This window comes from Topomyia yanbarensis, chromosome 2 (genome assembly GCF_030247195.1).
Source record: "Topomyia yanbarensis strain Yona2022 chromosome 2, ASM3024719v1, whole genome shotgun sequence".
NCBI classification, from domain to species: Eukaryota; Metazoa; Arthropoda; class Insecta; order Diptera; family Culicidae; genus Topomyia; species Topomyia yanbarensis.
In genome coordinates this window covers 464,836,017-464,854,654 of record NC_080671.1, presented here as the reverse complement: position 1 = coordinate 464,854,654, position 18,638 = coordinate 464,836,017, and the positions used below count along the sequence as shown (strand labels likewise).

Here is an 18,638-nt window from a genome sequence, read left to right as displayed (position 1 = left end):
AATTGTTACCGATTTCATACACATCCGTGATGAAATAATAAAATACATTATTTAAAACATTTAAATGACAACAGAAATATAAAAAAGAAATAAACAAACAACAGCTGATGTCGTTTTCCAGTTATCAAAAGCGACATCTAACAGCAAACACACAGACTAGTTTTCGCGAGCAAATGTCAAAATTCCGCACGGAAGAAAGAAAAATATTTCGCGACCTCATTTCGCAAGAGGTGCATACTAAGCTTATCAAAGAATAACTTCATTGCGCGCTCTCATTAGCTGGTGATCATGGAACCACTACAGGATGAACGCAAGCAGTACGTAATCTACGATTAATACGGTATCACGCCTAAATGCTGAACAGCGACTAACCTGCAGAGTCTAGCATCCTACATAACATGGAGTTTTGAATGTCGCACTCAAAGTGATTTGATTTACATCAATTTATCCCGCGTTTGACATATAACAATCTAAAATAAAATTTCAGTTGTTTCGGTCCTAGCACCACAGACTAACAGACATAACACTTAAAAACAAAGCTTCGCCCGCTTTAACGGTCATTTTAAATATATTTGTAGTTGGGACTGTGGCCACATTTGAAATTATGGCGCCACTGACATATGAACAAGCATATGGGGGATAAACCACTAGTGAAAAAATGCTCTCAAACCTGAGGGGTAACCCACCAGTAAATGACTGTTTGGGACCGTGAATAAAAGGTGGAGCTAGTGTTCTGAGAAAATGGTCGGATCGATGTTTTTTGAGGAAAATCCCTCATAGTGTTATGTCTGTTAGTCTGTGCTAGCACTCTGATCGAGAGATGATTGTCATTGGAGATTGGAAGGTACTCATTTTTACATCAGGAGTAGCGCAGGGAAGCTACTTGAGACTGTTGATGTCTCTGCTTTACTTCCATGCCGTGTGTTTAGTGCTAAAAACTCCTCACCGATCCTGTACAGACGATCTCAAAGTATTTCGTTATCCTCTCAATTCCAAGTTGCCGATTTTTCCAAAGCCAACAAGAAACCTTCGCTGAAGATGGTGTAGAAAGAACCGGGTGTGAAAAAGTGCTCGGTGATTGAATTCTGGCCTGACATACCTTAGTACTTTAAATCTGCCGAAACCCTACTGAGAAGGCACAGTCGATTGAGAGACAACGGGGGAAAGCAGTCCCTTCCGACTGTCCTGGTTTTTTACTCGTCTGATATGGTCACCCTATAACTGTTATGTAGACACACATCGATTCAACAACTGATATCGCTAATTTTTTTGAACCGTGTTCGGCTCAGTTATTGTTTGGTAACTGCAACTCACTATGCATTCGCTGCAGGAGTCGATCTAGGAGGGTTTTGGGGGTTCAGGGTATATACGGTGAAATATAGGCACTCACCGAGAACACCCGCCATCAAGGCACTTCCCCACCAGCTCGACATTGGAAACTGGGAGCCATTCCCACAACATATCATCACAAGTCACAAATAACAGCAAAATCCACAACCGCGTGCTCTTCACCACACCCAAACCGGGTAATGGGAAGGTTCACCGCGATCCCACAAAAAATCAAGATAACAAATATCCAACACAACCAAAACGCTGAAGCAAAACCCAGCTAACCGTGGGCCCCCTGCTATACTCCGACCCACGCCACCTATCAAACAACACGATCAAATCACCGAAATAGAACTCAACCAACCGTGGGCCCTCTGTCATATCCTCGGCGGATGCTGGAGAGGATTCCCGCGGCTCAGATCAACAAACCAGCAATCAACTATTTATATCCTTTTATACGTTCTAATGAAATTAAATTAGCAAAGAATGAAAGGTGTTTCCGTAGACCCATAAAATAGTCTAGAGTAACTTTTTACGCTATGCTATCAGCCCCAATTTCATTCAATACAACTTATTGACGTTCAAATAATCACACTGCTGCCTTTGCTGATATTTTAAACGGTTCCCCTCTATGAAACGCTCAAATGTATTTCACACTCAAAATTAAAACTTTCACCAAAATGTTACATCATTTAGTTATGAAACAACTACTTGATGAAGACACTGTGATAATAGAAGTTTCGTTAAAAAAGCATCCTACTAATTTTCAAAGCATGCAAAATAAAGTGGTCTACAAAAAACCGCAATATACTTTTATAATGATGGATGACTTTCAACTAACTATACAAAGAAGTAATTATTCACAATATGTGTGCTTGCCATCTTTATTAGAACATAAAAATATGACACTAGTAATATTAACTTAACTGATAGTATTCAGGAGCATAATCATTTGCTAGATTACTTAGAAAGTTAAAGTCGGAAGATGAGTTTGAATTTTCCAACTGTGTTACGTTAGAACTAACATTACCACTAACTATATTTGTATTATTTGGTCCATAACTAATCGGGAAGTTACTACTGTGTGTAGCGTATACAGAATCGTGCCCTAGCTGGTGATGCTCTATGTTTCCAGTAGTATTGCTATTGGGTCCCAGGTGATAAGGATTGTGTATTTGATGTGCATCATAATATGGTTGATGAAAATGTACGTTTTCGGAACTCCCAGTATTGACGAAATTGTTATTTGGTTGATATTCCATAGAGGGTTGCATATTTGTTGACTCAGTTGCATTTGGAGGGTGATAAGATGTTCCGTCGTAATAATAAGCTTGAGATTTTGGATCGCAATAGTTGCTATTGAATTCGTTCTGCGCATCGTAATTGCTGTGATAGCATTGCACATTACTAAAAGAAGTCTGGGCAGTTGTACTGTCATTGCTATAGAAATGTAGGTTTTGGTGGATGTTTTGAGGGTATCCTTCATGATGTTGCTGTATTCTTGTACCTTCTGAATGATATCGGGTGCAAAACTTTTTCACATTGATAGTAGATGGAAAATCTTGTTTGTGACCGATTGAAGAGTGGCTCATGTACTGGTGAGCTGATAGTGTCTTAGTATATTGATGATAGCTAACATCAACCTTGTTGAAATATTCTTGCTTATTTAATCCACCATAACATCCGCTGACATTCAGCGTGGGTACGTTGTCGAAAACCGTTTGATGTTGCATCTTGCTTTTCACCATCGGAGTACATACTATCTGATTATACTGACTTTGCATGCCGGGATTTGATATTGTTTCAGAAGATGTAATCACATTAGTGGTAGTTGGTATTTGAGGTATGTTAATGTTGGAATCTTTTCGGGTTTCCTGGGACATGTGGTGAGTCACATTCTTCGTAGAAATGGAGCTCTCTTTCTTCGTGGCTGTCGACTGCAATAAACATAGTTATTTTTGCTTTTATATAGTAGAATATGATTATGGAGTAGATAAGTTACATTAATATGTTTTTTACTAATGGTGATGGGCATATCTTCGTCATCATCAATGCTTCCACAAGAGGCGACACTTGAATCTGCATTAACAGTATTGCAATTAGGAGTACTTATTTCAATTGTTGAGTTCGGAGTGACGGCTGTGAATGGATATTCAAATGTACAAAATTACCTTTGGTTATAATTTGTTGGAATACTTACAATTATTGGGTGTACTATTATTCAAACCTCTTGAGTTCGATGTTGAGTCCGGTATATCGTCAGACGGTAATTCACAGCCTTGGCATGATTTCTTAGAGTTGGAATCTGTAAAAACACGATATAATTTGTAAGGAAAATCATACGTGAAATGATGCTTATCGTAGCTCAATCCTACCTTTCAAATCATCTTTGCTCGAATCTTCATCATCTGTTTTTGATAACGTTTGTCGCTTATGTTTCATTCGTCTATTTTGAAACCATACTTTAACCTGTAATAACAATACAAATTATAATAGGATACATCGACAGCATATTTATCAGTAATATTATATATTTTTATACACGTCATAAAATTTTTCGAATGCACAAGCTAGATAGATTAAACGGTTTTTCTAAAGGCATCCTGGAATAGATTTATTTAGGATGTGTGCCTTTGCATGTCATCTCATAATTTTAGTGATAGGATGGGAAAGGAGGAAAAAGTAGAACAACGAAAAATAATAACTGCAACTTTTAGAATAAAAGAGCGAATGACCTCTAGGTTAAAACACCATTTAACAAAAAAATAGAAAAAAGCATTCCGCTTTGATTCCACTATGCTACAGTAAACGGCAGGTAACTTTGAGAACTACACAGTATCACTTTAAAATATACATGCACTTCACTATCATAGCTACGTATTTCGACTATGACATACAAAAAGTCATAGTCGAGATACATAGGGGACAGAAAGAAGTTTTCCTCAATTGCAAACAAGAACACGAATCGTCTCGAGACAACCCGTGTCAAACGCCAAGCAAATGCGTAAACTGTAGGGGAGATCACGCAGCTAGAGATAGAGCTGCCCGATCTACATTGCTAAAAAAGAGATCGTCAGAAAAAAAACTGACATCACTTTCCCGGAAGCAAGAAAACTGGTAAAAAAAACTAGCGGCAAGAACATCCTCCTACGCAAGTACTGCCAGCAATCGACTGAGCGCAACTACAGACGATCGCGACCGTTTAATTGTTCTACTTAGAAGAGACATCACGGGTGAATGACCTGATGGTTAAAACCCCAATAAACAAAAAAAAAGAAGAGACATCGAAGTCCTAAAAACCACCAAAGTCAACCCCCAAAACACCGACAGACACCATATTAAAAATTTTGAAGGAACAGCTGTTGGAGAAAAAAAAATGAAATGGCCGTAATGAGCGCTGCTTTCGACGCCTGAAAAGTCAATTCTCCGAATCAGCATCCCATCAAAAAACCAGCAACAAATTAAACCCGTCACAACAAACCAAAACACAACATCCAGCAATAACAAAACAATCTGGAACGATCACCCCCGACTGCGCCTAAAACAAATCAGAACGATCCAACCGGAATCGATTCAGAATGGACCACGACCAATGGAATAAGTCCAGAAGACCATTGCAAAATCCTAACACCCCTCAAACAATCGGAACAACACCAGAAAAAAGAAGTCATACAGTATCTCCAATTGAAGAAAAAGATCAAACTAAAAGGCATTCCTCGCAACATCCCAATCCAGCAATCGACATTGCAGACCAAATCTACGTCAACAAAATGTAACAACAAAAAAGCTATCAATCACAACCACAACCAAGCCCACCCATACTTGCCTTGACCGGGAAAGCACCGGCACACACTGACGACTCCGGCGGCTGTTGGCGTGGGATCAATGAAAAACTCGCAAGAAAACAACATAAATAACAACACAGTAGAAACACTGGACCTAAACCAGCGATCATCTTTTGACCTTTTGATTTTTATAACATTGAACATTTTTTAACTTTTGATAACTCGTATATTGAAAATTTGGGTTACCGACTCGGTGACGAAGATTTTTGTACAACGTCTCTGAAAAAAACATGATTTGCGGTGTTACCTGCCATTCAAAAACAACTTAACCGATTTCATTCAAACTTTGCATACATATTCGATGTTAAAAATACCTAACCCCTACGCAGTGTTGCTGAACTCGTAAAAATAACTCTTGTATTTCTAGAGAAAATTTAGAATAGGACGTAAGTAACAATGAGAGATTCTCTTTGGGGTCTTTCTCTTCTGTTCATTACTCGGCCATTTCAACATTAGGTTTGTTCCAGTACCAGGAGAAACTGGAAGCACTCCGGAGAAAGTCGTTCCTGTACTCTCATCTTCCCTTTTTTCTTCTTCTGGTAGCAAACCGGAGTAAAAGGGAGCAACAATTTGTTGCTCCTGTTTACTCCGGAGTGACTTCCGTTTACTGGAACAAACCTATTTATTACTCTACTCTTTGCATAATATTCTAGCAAAAACCGTCGGCTTTCGATATGTACTGGAAAATTAGTGCAAAGTGTTTTTTAATGACGTTGTAATAAACGAAAGAGAAAGTAAACAAAGAGAGGCTCTGAATGTCACTTACGTCCTGTTGAAAACTCTAGATTTCTCATTCGCGTATTCTCATTGCGCCCAACACTCGTATCCGAGTGTTCTCCATGCATGCTTTTCTTTCGTTCACTCGGTTCACTCCCCAGCCGGGTAGAATTTCTGCGAGTGCTAGTCGGCCAAAAGCGACTCAAATTGCACATATTGAAACCCACTCTTTCGTTCGCACCAAAGAGAATAGTGAAAGAGACGCAGAGTGAAAATCAGTCAAAACGGCAACACTCCCTTTACGATGATTTCAACACTAGAATTTGGCAACCGTTTCCAAAGGCAGCACTTTAAATGACTCCTATTATATTTTGAAAACAAACCTTTTGTCGATCGTTGGATTTGTTTATCAAACGATGTGCATTTTGAAACAAAGAGATGAAATAATTCTAAAGCTTCTTTTTACTCATACATATACTCTAGAATGCACCTTACAATCACGATTGCACTTAATTCTGACGAAAATTCAAATTTCTTTTTTGATAGATTTACAATACTTATCTCCTCCAACTCAGGCATGAGTAATGTTTATATACATTGCACGATTGGTCTGCTCAATAAGGTATTTTTGGCTTCACACTATTCGTCTCTTTCCCTATTCTCTTTGGTTCGCACCTAAGAGAAGAGACGACAACAGGCTTCTTGCTCTTCTTAATCTAAGAGAAGAGACGACAACAGGCTTCTTGCTCTTCTTAATTTTGTCTACCAGGCCCTGTTGTAATTCCAAAGACAACAAGCATCCATCGTTGCCAGATTCAATTTGCATGTTTTTCACAATTGCTGAAAATAATTGTACATCAAAAATCGACCATCAAATTCACAATACTAGTTGCAATTAAAAAATTGAATTTATGTTTATTTGTGTCTCTCAACAATACACGTAGTTATATCGTCATTCAGGGTATTTATTCAATTTGCATGAAATGTTCATGTGTATGAAAAGTAGCCAAAGTAAATTCAGCAGCACTGTTTTTCATCCCGTTTGAAAATATTATGAACGCTTTTGACTGGCAAAACGACCAATTAGAAGCTGGTTCAATATTGAGGTTAGGACTGGATCAAATTGGCTACGCGATTGTCTTCTCTTCTCTTAGTTCTTAATTTTGTCTACCAGGCCCTGTTGCAATTCCAAAGAGAACAAGCATCCATCGTTGCCAGATTCAATTTGCATGTTTTTCACAATTGCTGAAAATAATTGTACATCAAAAATCGACCATCAAATTCACAATACTAGTTGCAATTAAAAAATTGAATTTATGTTTATTTGTGTCTCTCAACAATACACGTAGTTATATCGTCATTCAGGGTATTTATTCAATTTGCATGAAATGTTCATGTGTATGAAAAGTAGCCAAAGTAAATTCAGCAGCACTGTTTTTCATCCCGTTTGAAAATATTATGAACGCTTTTGACTGGCAAAACGACCAATTAGAAGCTGGTTCAATATTGAGGTTAGGACTGGATCAAATTGGCTACGCGATTGTCTTCTCTTCTCTTAGTTCTTAATTTTGTCTACCAGGCCCTGTTGTTTTCACAATTGCTGAAAATAATTGTACATCAAAAATCGACCATCAAATTCACAATACTAGTTGCAATTAAAAAATTGAATTTATGTTTATTTGTGTCTCTCAACAATACACGTAGTTATATCGTCATTCAGGGTATTTATTCAATTTGCATGAAATGTTCATGTGTATGAAAAGTAGCCAAAGTAAATTCAGCAGCACTGTTTTTCATCCCGTTTGAAAATATTATGAACGCTTTTGACTGGCAAAACGACCAATTAGAAGCTGGTTCAATATTGAGGTTAGGACTGGATCAAATTGGCTACGCGATTGTCTTCTCTTCTCTTAGGTTAAAACCACCGTCTTTCGATCTGTACTGTAAAATTAGTGAAAAGTGTTATAGTGACGCCGTAAAAATCGAAAGAGAAAGTAAACAAAGAGTAACTCATTGTAGATATGTCGTTTTGAATAAAAGCTCTAGAAATCCTCTTTACCTCACCAAGCTTCTCCTGTTCGGATACTCATCGATCTGATCATGGCGCATACACTCCAAACTGCGATCCGAATTGAGTAGTTTGTCGTTTCTGCTTACGTTATATTATAGGGTGCGCTTTTCCATATTTTAAACATCTTGCGGCAATATACATGAAACTAGAGCTTCTTTATGACGACACATAGATGTCCGTACCATAAAATATCCTCATCCCAGTATATCACATTCGGAATGAGATTTGGAATATGGGCTGATTTATGATGGAATTCCAACCGAAGGCAAGAACCCATCCTGAATGAATTGGTTTTCGAATCGGTTGTTACATTTGCGCCTAAATTCTAAAAGAAAACATTCCGATTCCGATGAGCAGGGAATCTGCTGTCAAAACGAGTGAAACAGAGAGTTGTGAGAGAAAGATTTCCAACTTTTCTTGGTGGAAACCTTTGAGTAAAATGTATGGGCGCAAACGGTTTTTTTAGATTTTTTATGAAAATTTTCAAGCAAGTATCTAAATAAACTTCTACAAACTGTTCCCATATTTTTTCTGCATCAAATGTGTATTCATTTTACAACCACAATATTATAGTTTCTCCAAAATCCCAAGTTTTAATATCTCCCATACATTTAAATTCGCCATAGCCACCACTGAAGCAGTGCCATCTCTTAAATATTTCCATGAAAGTATTACCTAATTGATTTGAACTATGTGCAGAGGCATTTCCTCTGACTTTCTAACTCCTCGTTTTCCCGCAGTAAAAGTTTTAGATTGAGTGCCTAATGTCGGATATTTTCGATTTTTTTTCCAAAAGTTTCTTCTTGCGATTTTCGCTTGGCAATGTTGGTAAACACGGCTCACAGTAAACTTCATTTTATGTCGAGGTATCAGTCGACTTCGACAGTGTACACAGCCTCCCAGTGAAGCTCAGCCGGAATTCCGGCTGATTCCAGTTAGTATTCCGGCTCGTGACACAACCGATTCTAACTAGAATCGGTTGTGTCACTGGAGCCGGTATACTAGCTGAAACCAGCCGGAATTCCGAATCATTTCCGGCTGAACTTTACTAGACTAATTGTTTCGCTTTGGGCCCCTATTATTGGCTCGAATCAAAACTCGCCGGAAAGTCAATTGACGATAGGTTCATGGCGGGATCCCGGTCTAACCATTCGGAATTTGATTCGGAATCCTGAATGGAACCAGTATGGATTCCAGCTCAGTCTCCTGGCAACCCTATACCATCATATGGAGTTTGACAGCGACCTACATATATGGGGCGTTATAGCTATAAAGCCCCAAACAAAGAATTATGTTCGACACTATACACGATATTCAAGCATTCCACATGACGTTTTGCATCTTGTGGGATGATTTAACACCATATTATTTAAAAAACAACATTTAGTAACTAATTACAGCTTTTAATCATTCGATTCAAAATTAATGTTTCGATTTTCATGGAAGTGATGCTGGCTGCACAGAGACGTCGTCCTTGACAGAGGACTGTTCCAGCTCAAATGCAACAGCCGATTCTGAAACCGATTGAGTCGTAATCGGTTGTCGCATTTGAGTTGGAAACCATACTGACTCCATTCAGAAATTCGAACCGGTTCCGGAATGAGTTTAACTGACATGTTGTTGGTTCAAATCAAAACTTGTCGAAGGTATTGTACGTTTCATTGGAAACGAGCGATTCAATCATTTTGAAGCGACGAACTGAATTAGCGCATTTGATAATAAATACGGAAAAGTATGTATTACTCAAGTTGACTTAATTTGTCAATAAAACTGACTGAAAACTGTGCTTCTAAAGTTTCAGGTTTTCGTATATTTTATTTACAATAAGGTTTTTACACAAAATTGCATCGCCTTTTTTTTGAAGTGTCGTTCATACCATAAGAAATACATTGCGACGAATTGTGCGCCGAATAGCGCTACGAATCTTGCTGCGACGAAAAATAATCCTACTCGCCGTCGGAAGCAGGCGATTCGCTTGTTTGCCCGGTTTACTCAAACATAAGGGCTATCTCTAGTTTAAGAAAACACGGGCAAAAGCGATGTGGCGTAGCCACATTGTCAACTGTTGTTACGGCATTTATTTAACAAGGGACTGGAAGGTGAAGGGTATTTTAGCCATCGTACTCAAGGGAGAGCAAGGAGTTGATGGGAGAAAGTTTAGAAAAACGTGGAAGGGTCATTTGAGCAAGTTTAGAGTTTACCGGCGACATAACCCTTTGTCTGCTACCGTAGGAGTCAAGGTCTTCTGGCATTAGAAATGCGAATCACCTGAGTCTACGGCATGTTCGGACAAGCGTAAAGTAACTTGTTATTTCATGCTGTCGGAACCGACATTGGGTGGTAGAATCAAAATAAAATTGGCAATTGGGTCATTAAATGAGAAAAAATAATCTTTTTATTACATACATCGATAAAGCTGATTTTCGTGATTACAACAATGTTTTTTTCAACTCAGGAAACGTGAAAATAAAATTTAATTTAATATAAAGAAATATGTTGACAGTGTTGATTTGACACTATCAGAAGCATTTGACATATCAAATGTCACGACAACTGATGCCCTGTCAGAAAAAATGAATACATGTTTTCCCGTTTTTCCGCAGGGATATTTTATATGACATAAACACCCTCCAATGTATATAGTTTTTTTTCATTTTGGAAAACTATATATAGCTTAATGACCCAATTCAAGCAAAATGTAAACACAAATGAACACTCTGGATGAACCTATCGTCAATATACATTTTGACGAGATATAATAATACGGGCCCAACTAACCCTAAGACAAGACGTGGCACAAATCCCCGACTATGTACGGGGAACGTGCCATTTGAGCCAATATATTCTGATTCTGAAACCCTAAGACAAGACGTGACAATCGGCTTCTTATTTACTTTCGACATTCTTGATTTTGAACATTTTCACCCTGCCGAAATTTTCCGAACAGTGTAGCTATTTTTCTTAATGAAAATGGAGTCTTGTCAATTTTATGTCGACAATATTTTCTACCTTGTATCCACTATATAGATGAAGATGTACGGTAAATGCTTGATAAATACTTGTTTCACTTTGCCTGCAAAATTTCAGTTCAATTTAGTCATTTTTACTTTTCAAACGATAATAATTTTATTTGTCAAAATTAATGATAAATTTTTCCTATAACTATAGCAACACTGCCAAACACCATTTCGCTATCCCTGCAGTAATATTGCGAACGGTGCAAATAATCAGAATCAACCAATCAGGAGCTGGATCATTCTGACGTAAAATTCTAACAGCCACCCCCCACCCCCACATTTGTTACATCTTGTCTTAGCATAATACAGATAAGTATGTATAAATGGCAGCTCTGTCCGCGAATGCAAACAAAACCAGGGTGGCTGACCTACCGATTTTGGGCTTCCCCTAAGACAAGACAAGACAACTAGTAAGCGATTTCTGTAGCCAGCGTGCAGCCCAAATGACGTCTTTGAATTTGACTAATGGGATACTATTTTCGTTTCGCAGTGTTGCATAATAAAATAATTTGAATTCGTCAATTCTGTATCGTAAATATTTAAAATATCAAATAACGCTGAATATTTGAATAAAGACTCGCCATAGCAATCATTTGTTAACCATTTATATATTAATTTCCTTCCGATCGAATGCGAGGCCTGTCAATAGAATTCATATCAAGAAAAATCTTTTCGAATTCATTTTGAAGAACATTTGTATTTGTAGGTTTATTTGTGACGTTAGCCTGTTAGCGTGTTTGCAATATTCAAATTTACTATTTTCGGGTACGATTAGAATGTCACTGACCTATGTGTAAAAAGAAAACAAAATATATAGATGTCGAGTCATTATCCAGTGATTCTGGGTTTTTATTGTTGTTTGTGCTTGAGGCAGAAACTAGCTCAGTTTCGGACCTAACTGCTGTCAAACCGTTTGTTTGAAGCCAGCTTTGAACCTGGGTTATACGACACTGAACTGAAAACCGAGTTGGGTTCCAACCTGAAATATATTTCGGTTTCGCTCACACCACCGCTGTTTTGCAAGAACCCAACTTAGTTCCATTAAAAACGCTTGTTTGAAGCAACTAACCTGGGTTAGTGCCTAAGTTCTCAATCGAAAACGACATGTAAATCTATTACGGGGACCTTCACCTGGAATCGGCGAAAAATCAAGCACTATTTGAAATTTTTTTGAGGAAAACCTAAAAGACATACGAACTTCTGCTTTCGAACTCCTTAAATAAAAAGTCTGTAGACTGTAGACTGTTCTGTAACGAGTCATTCACATGGCAAGATAGCGGAAGGGAGAGTCGAATAGATTTTTGAATGTTAGTTTTGTTCGTGCGGTCTGATATGATATTCTGGCCAGATTTGCTAGAAATATGTAGTTTTTGATATGGCGAAATGTTTGTTAATGAAACGGACATTGTGTATTATAGCAAAACATCTAAATATGAAAAATAAATTGGCTGCACTGCCAACATCGCTAGCCCAGAGATGCCAGATTTGAAGATTTGTCTTCATTTTGAAGACATTTGAAATGCTGTGAAGACGTGTTTTTCATTTTGAAGACTTTTTTCGGATGCCTGACTGATTTCTGGCAGAATTCTGGCCTAAAATCAATAACCGATTCAGAATCCTGTCCGTTGAAGACAAATGGGGATACTTTTTTTTATGAAATGTTAAGATATTTGAAAAGTATACCTGCACACAGAAAAAATATATTGGTAAAAGTAAGAGTGTTCCGCTCTTAGCAAAAAACAACCAACGCCAACTATTAGTTTGAAAATAAAACTTTTAAATTAATCAAGAATGATAATCAAAGTAAAAGTTTTCCTTTTAAGCAAATAAAGAATAGCACTCAAAACAAAAGTTTTATTTTTAAACTAAGAGTATGCGTTGGTTGTTTTTTGCTAAGAGTGAAAAACTCTTATTTTTACCAACATTTTTTTTTTTCTGTGTGGTATCCGCATACAGTCAACTGTCATCAATTATTCAGCAGGGCACAAAAAAGCAAGAAAACCAAAAATAAGAAGCCAGTTGTCTCGTTTTGTCTTAGGACTTCCCTACTGATTCACAGACGACCAGGGAAAAACTACCGATATTGTCTTATTCCCACCGAAAATTACCGATTTTTATTGATTTTGGGCACATCCTACACATTTATTTTTGAATCCTATTTAATCTGAAATCTGTGTTTTCAGTATTTTATAATTCTATGTGAACAATACGTTTTTTGGACAGGAAACATGGCCTACCGATAACTACCGATAAACTTTTAGTGAGTTTACCGATATTAAGGAATTCTATCTGGCCACCCTGAACAAAACAAACAAGCCGATATCCCAGTAAAGTTCAGCCGGAAATGAACTGGAATTCTGGCTAGTTCCAGCTCGCATTCCGGCTCCAGTGACACAACCGATTCTAACTAGAATCGGTTGTGTCACTGGAGACGGAATGCGAACTGGAATCAGTAAGAATTCTGGTTCATTTCTGATTGAGCTTTACTACAATGTGATGTTTTTTCACGGGCATATTCCCAGTAAAGTTCAGCCGGAAATGAACTGGAATTCTGGCTGGTTCCAGTTCGTCCACGGGCTCCAGTGACACAACCGATTCTAACTAGAATCGGTTGTGTCACTGGAGCCGGAGTACGAACTGGAGCCAGCCAGAATTCCGGTTCATTTCCGACTGAGCTTGCTGAGGGTTGCTAAAACATTCGGCGTCTTCGAGTCAGGGATACCAGGTGCATAGATTTATCTGTGTTTCACAGATTTTCAATATGCTGCTCAGATTGCAAAAACTGCACAGATTTCCACAGTTTTCTGTTTAGATTTCCACAGCTTCCTTCTACAATATACAGATTATCACAGATTTTTCATTTTTTTACCTTGCGCTTAATTTGTGCTTCACGCAAAAACTAAAAAAGGTCACAACATCTTGTTTTCAGCCAAATTTGTACGCTTTCCGTAACACAGATAGACACAGATTTTTAAACAGGCCGCCCACAGATTTTTCAAAATATCACCTGGCATCCCTGCTTCGAGTCAATCCATTTTCCATTGGATTCTAGAACAGGGATACCAGGAATATTTTTCAATTGTCTTCACATTTCATGAAAAAATGTCTTCATTTGTCTTCACCGACCAGGATTCTCAATCGGTTTTAGATTTTGAGCCAGAATTCTGCCAGAAATCGGTCAGACAACCGAAACAAATTTGTCTTCTAAATGAAAAATCCGTCTTCACTAGAGCACTTTAGTTAGAGTGCGGCCAAGAGGCCATGACGTATCCAAACGAACATGAAATTTGACGTATTTCTATTGTGTATACGTCAAATTCCATGTTCGTTTGGATACGTCATGGCCTCTTGGCCACACTCTAACGAGAGTGCTCTAGTCCAGGTAACTAGCATCCCTATCTCTACATACAGAGTTTGACAATAGGCAACATCGTTTTTGCACCGATCGATGGGGGTAAGATTGACAACGTCAAAATCGCTTAAAGCGTCATCAACAAACAATAGTAGCAGTAAACAAAAGAAAACAATGAACACTAACTGATTTGATGTAAACTAAAGTGCTCCTCGTTCGTATTAAAAATTCATTTCGTTCATGTTGTTACAAGCAAAGTTCTTATGTTGGCTACGAAAATATGACGTCACGTCACCCTCTTGCTCTAGTCTTCACAGCCTTTTAAATGTCTTCAAAATGAAGACATATCTTCACATCTGGCATCGCTGCATACGAGGTATCAAACGGCCATATTTCCATGTTAAACCACTGGATCGCTCTAAGTTGACAAAGTGGAAGGAAAACCTCGATTTTGCAATCGAAAATGTGGATAAGAAACGTATTCTTGTATTGCTTGAACGGTAAGTGACACTACTTAATTCTTATTTTTTCGATTTTTTACTTGGATTGCAGATTGGACGAACCGGATAATGTTCTACGATCCTTAACCTGATATGAAGCTTACGCTAACAGGTTGTCGTTGCAAATAAACATACTTACATACATTATTATTATCCGAGGTGCTGAAGAATAATTCCCCATCCGGACAAACTTGGTGTGCACCGGTGTGGCATTTGCGAAATTTCATTACAACAACAAAACCGATGAGATACTTGCAAATCTGGAGGTTTGTTCCAGCTGATGCAAATTGACTGTGGGCGAATAAATTTGGAGCGCCGTCGTGACGACAAATGCGTTCAGCTGTATTAAACGTGTCTGGTGCAAGCAAATAACTATTACCGATAAAATGGTCATGAATAATATGCCTGATTCTTCAAGATTAAAACATGTCAACCAGGCACAGGTGCTCGAGGAAGACACGACGACCACGGAAGTTGCACTGCAGTTTATGGCACGGGATGGTTTGAAGCGAATAAAAAGAGGTATCATTTGCATAGTGTTCGTTTCCTTCATTTACAACAGTGTAATTTCTAGAAAACTACCCGGATAGAATTTTACAATAGCATTTACTTTACAAACAACCATAAAACAAAAAATATAGTTATTACTGTTCATTGTTCGATACAAAGTTCTCACAGTAGATTTTTAATAAAATTTCATGTAACAATGAATTTTACTGTTCAGCAAAAAACTGATACAGTAAATGCACATTACATTTTACTGTTTTCGAGAAAAAAATGTATGGAGCAAAATCGATTTTTTTAATGTTAAGATACATAACCACCCCCCTTTTTTTACTGTAAAAGTCTATTTTACATTGAAATTTACTGTAAAAACGTTAAAGTTTATTGTTTTTGTATTGTAGCATAACACTAAAACTTACTGTAAGTTATTGTAAAATTACTGTACTGTAACAGTGAAAATCATGGTTTTATTACTGTACATTTCTATTCGGGTATCTCCACCCAAAAAATCATCAAAGGAAATTGCGTCCAGTGCACAGTTGGAATTATGGTACAACTATGCTAGCACAACTCCTACTATTACGGAACTCTGGCAACCCAATCCAGTCAGTATCAATACGAGGAGAGTTCGCCATACGGCTACAACACCTGAAATCAACAATATTCCAAAGCTGGCTACAGGGAGTACAGTCAGTGGAGCCTGTATGGATGTTATTAAGGTAGGCAGAATCCGGCGTAGTTAGGTTCTAATAATTATCTAAGACAATCATGTCTGTTCCTTTTTATACTGTTTCTATACATACCACGATAAAAATTTTGAAAAGAGAACTAAATAATAAAAGTAAAACTTGCTTTAATTGACACAAAATCGAATTATTTTTAGTCGTAGAACAAAAAGACCAAATTCGTGGGGGTGGCGGTGTTAATTAGAGGGTTTCGCAGTTAAAAGATTAGATTAGTTCACGTTACACTACAAATTAAAGCATTTTTAACTTATAAATAACCCATTGTCTTCAAGGCAATTAAGTTCTTCAGCTAACTCTTCTTCTTAATTGCCGAACATATCTCCGACAAACATTCCAGTAAAGGTACATCATATTACAATTGATTGACACAACCATCTTGGTTTTCAGTTTCAACTCGCACCAATCTTGAAATTGGCTATTATATTACTTCACGCAGCGAAATTTCAATTGGTTAAACCAACAAAATGGATTTTTGATTTGAATCGTCACTCTATTATTGATTCAAAACTCAGCGATTTTTAAATTTACATTATTTTATTGTTGAACTAAAAATATTATTTTTATTTCAATCAAATTTGGTTCTATGTTGGTCTTGTATAGTACCAAATCAGCGTGTATTGTGTATTTTTTGTGTGTATTCTATGCATGGTACATATTTTTTTCCAGATACATGTAAGTAAGAAAAGCAAATCAAAAGCATCACAATTCTTTTACTAAATGTAAAATTTCTATTTCCACAGACTTACAACGGTCACAACATACAGGCCAGTTGGGGTGCTAGTGCTACAATTGTACTGACGTAAAGGATGATCTCTGCGTAAGTGTAAATATTAAAATAATTTATATAAGTTTCGTAACATTATCTTTTTAACTTACAGAACAACCCTGAAATGTTGAAAGTTGTATGCCAACTGATTCTGTAAGTTTTAGAACGGTTTTATTATAAATAAAAATTAAACCCTTGCAAAAAATGTTTTATTTTTATTGGAAAGAAATCTAGAAAGAAACAAACATTTCAATAGTAATTGTTTACTATAATAATCGTTGTTTCAACAACAGAATATTGTTGAACTAATCGTGTTCACATCATTCGATCAATAACACAGTGCCGATCGTTTCAACAATTTTATTGTTGATTCAACCGATAATGCGATTAAAATCTAGAAACGTCAAAACCAGAATTTGTTGTAGAAATATTAATATTATGGATTAAATCAAGAAAAGAATATTATTAGCCCTGAGACAATAATAATTATTATTGAATTTGAACCAGAATATTGTTATATCTACAATACATTTTTCTGCGTGTTTTTACAACTGGTTGGGAATTATTTCAATATTATAATTGATTGAAACAACCATCTTGGTTTTCAGTTTCAACTCGCAGTCATCTTGAAATCGATAATTATATTAGTTGTTAGAGCTATTTGATGAGCTGATTCAGATGATGTGTGTCTTTGCTAACTGACAGCATCACATTTTCAATTACAGTAAGATTCCATTTTTGGCACGTTCCGTTTTTGGCATGCTTCATTTTTGGCAACAAAGAAGTTCCGTTTTTGGCAACAAATGGGCTCCGTTTTTGGCAACATTATTTTTGTTCATAGTAAATCTTTTGAAAAATGCTCAATAATCATTTTGTTGTAATAATGGATATCGCTTTTGACTTGGGGGGGGGGGGGAGGGGGGAAGGGGAGGAGTTGCTTCTCTAATCTTCCGGTCATCACATCGCATGCTTTGGTATTCTTAGTATGTATGACAAACATGAAGATGTGACACAAGGCGCCAAGAGCGTACTAAAATCCTGTCAATCCTATTTTTCATTGGATTGTCTGCTCTAAATATATCACCAGGGGGCCATTCATAAATGATGTTGGATATTGACAATAGGGGAAGAGCGTCACGTAACGAGATAAAAACTAAAAATGAATTTTAGACGTATCAGCGGATCAGAGATCGTCACTCTATTATTGATTCAAAACTCAGCGATTTTTAAATATACATTATTTTATTGTTGAACTAAAAATATTATTTTTATTTCAATCAAATTTGGTTCTATGTTGGTCTTGTATAGTACCAAATCAGCGTGTATTGTGTATTTTTTGTGTGTATTCTATGCATGGTACATATTTTTTTCCAGATACATGTAAGTAAGAAAAGCAAATCAAAAGCATCACAATTCTTTTACTAAATGTAAAATTTCTATTTCCACAGACTTACAACGGTCACAACATACAGGCCAGTTGGGGTGCTAGTGCTACAATTGTACTGACGTAAAGGATGATCTCTGCGTAAGTGTAAATATTAAAATAATTTATATAAGTTTCGTAACATTATCTTTTTAACTTACAGAACAACCCTGAAATGTTGAAAGTTGTATGCCAACTGATTCTGTAAGTTTTAGAACGGTTTTATTATAAATAAAAATTAAACCCTTGCAAAAAATGTTTTATTTTTATTGGAAAGAAATCTAGAAAGAAACAAACATTTCAATAGTAATTGTTTACTATAATAATCGTTGTTTCAACAACAGAATATTGTTGAACTAATCGTGTTC

The 18,638-nt window shown here is 36.9% G+C and overlaps 1 protein-coding gene and 1 long non-coding RNA gene across 6 annotated transcripts; one reads left to right on the top strand and one right to left on the bottom strand.

Annotated features, from left to right (window-relative positions):
• Nucleotides 1-2,185: 2,185 nt before the first annotated feature.
• On the bottom strand, nt 2,186-6,343 carry LOC131686106 (homeotic protein proboscipedia). 5 transcript variants are annotated; one of them, XM_058970256.1, is made up of 6 exons: nt 5,941-6,343; nt 5,156-5,393; nt 3,705-3,798; nt 3,530-3,634; nt 3,332-3,468; nt 2,186-3,266 (listed from the first exon to the last, which is right to left on the bottom strand). In XM_058970256.1, the coding sequence occupies exons 2-6, from the start codon at nt 5,282-5,284 to the stop codon at nt 2,247-2,249; spliced, it is 1,485 nt and encodes a 494-aa protein (XP_058826239.1). In that variant the 5' UTR covers nt 5,285-5,393; nt 5,941-6,343; the 3' UTR covers nt 2,186-2,246. The 5 variants fall into 5 exon arrangements, with proteins under 5 accessions (XP_058826239.1, XP_058826238.1, XP_058826242.1 ...); XM_058970255.1 differs by lacking the exon at nt 5,941-6,343 and adding an exon at nt 5,469-5,485; XM_058970259.1 differs by lacking the exons at nt 5,156-5,393; nt 5,941-6,343 and adding an exon at nt 5,422-5,506.
• Nucleotides 6,344-14,394: 8,051 nt separating this feature from the next.
• On the top strand, nt 14,395-17,063 carry LOC131686107 (uncharacterized). Its single transcript, XR_009304930.1, has 4 exons — nt 14,395-14,831; nt 14,884-16,054; nt 16,822-16,898; nt 16,960-17,063. It is a non-coding gene; the product is annotated as an uncharacterized LOC131686107 (long non-coding RNA).
• Nucleotides 17,064-18,638: the final 1,575 nt, after the last annotated feature.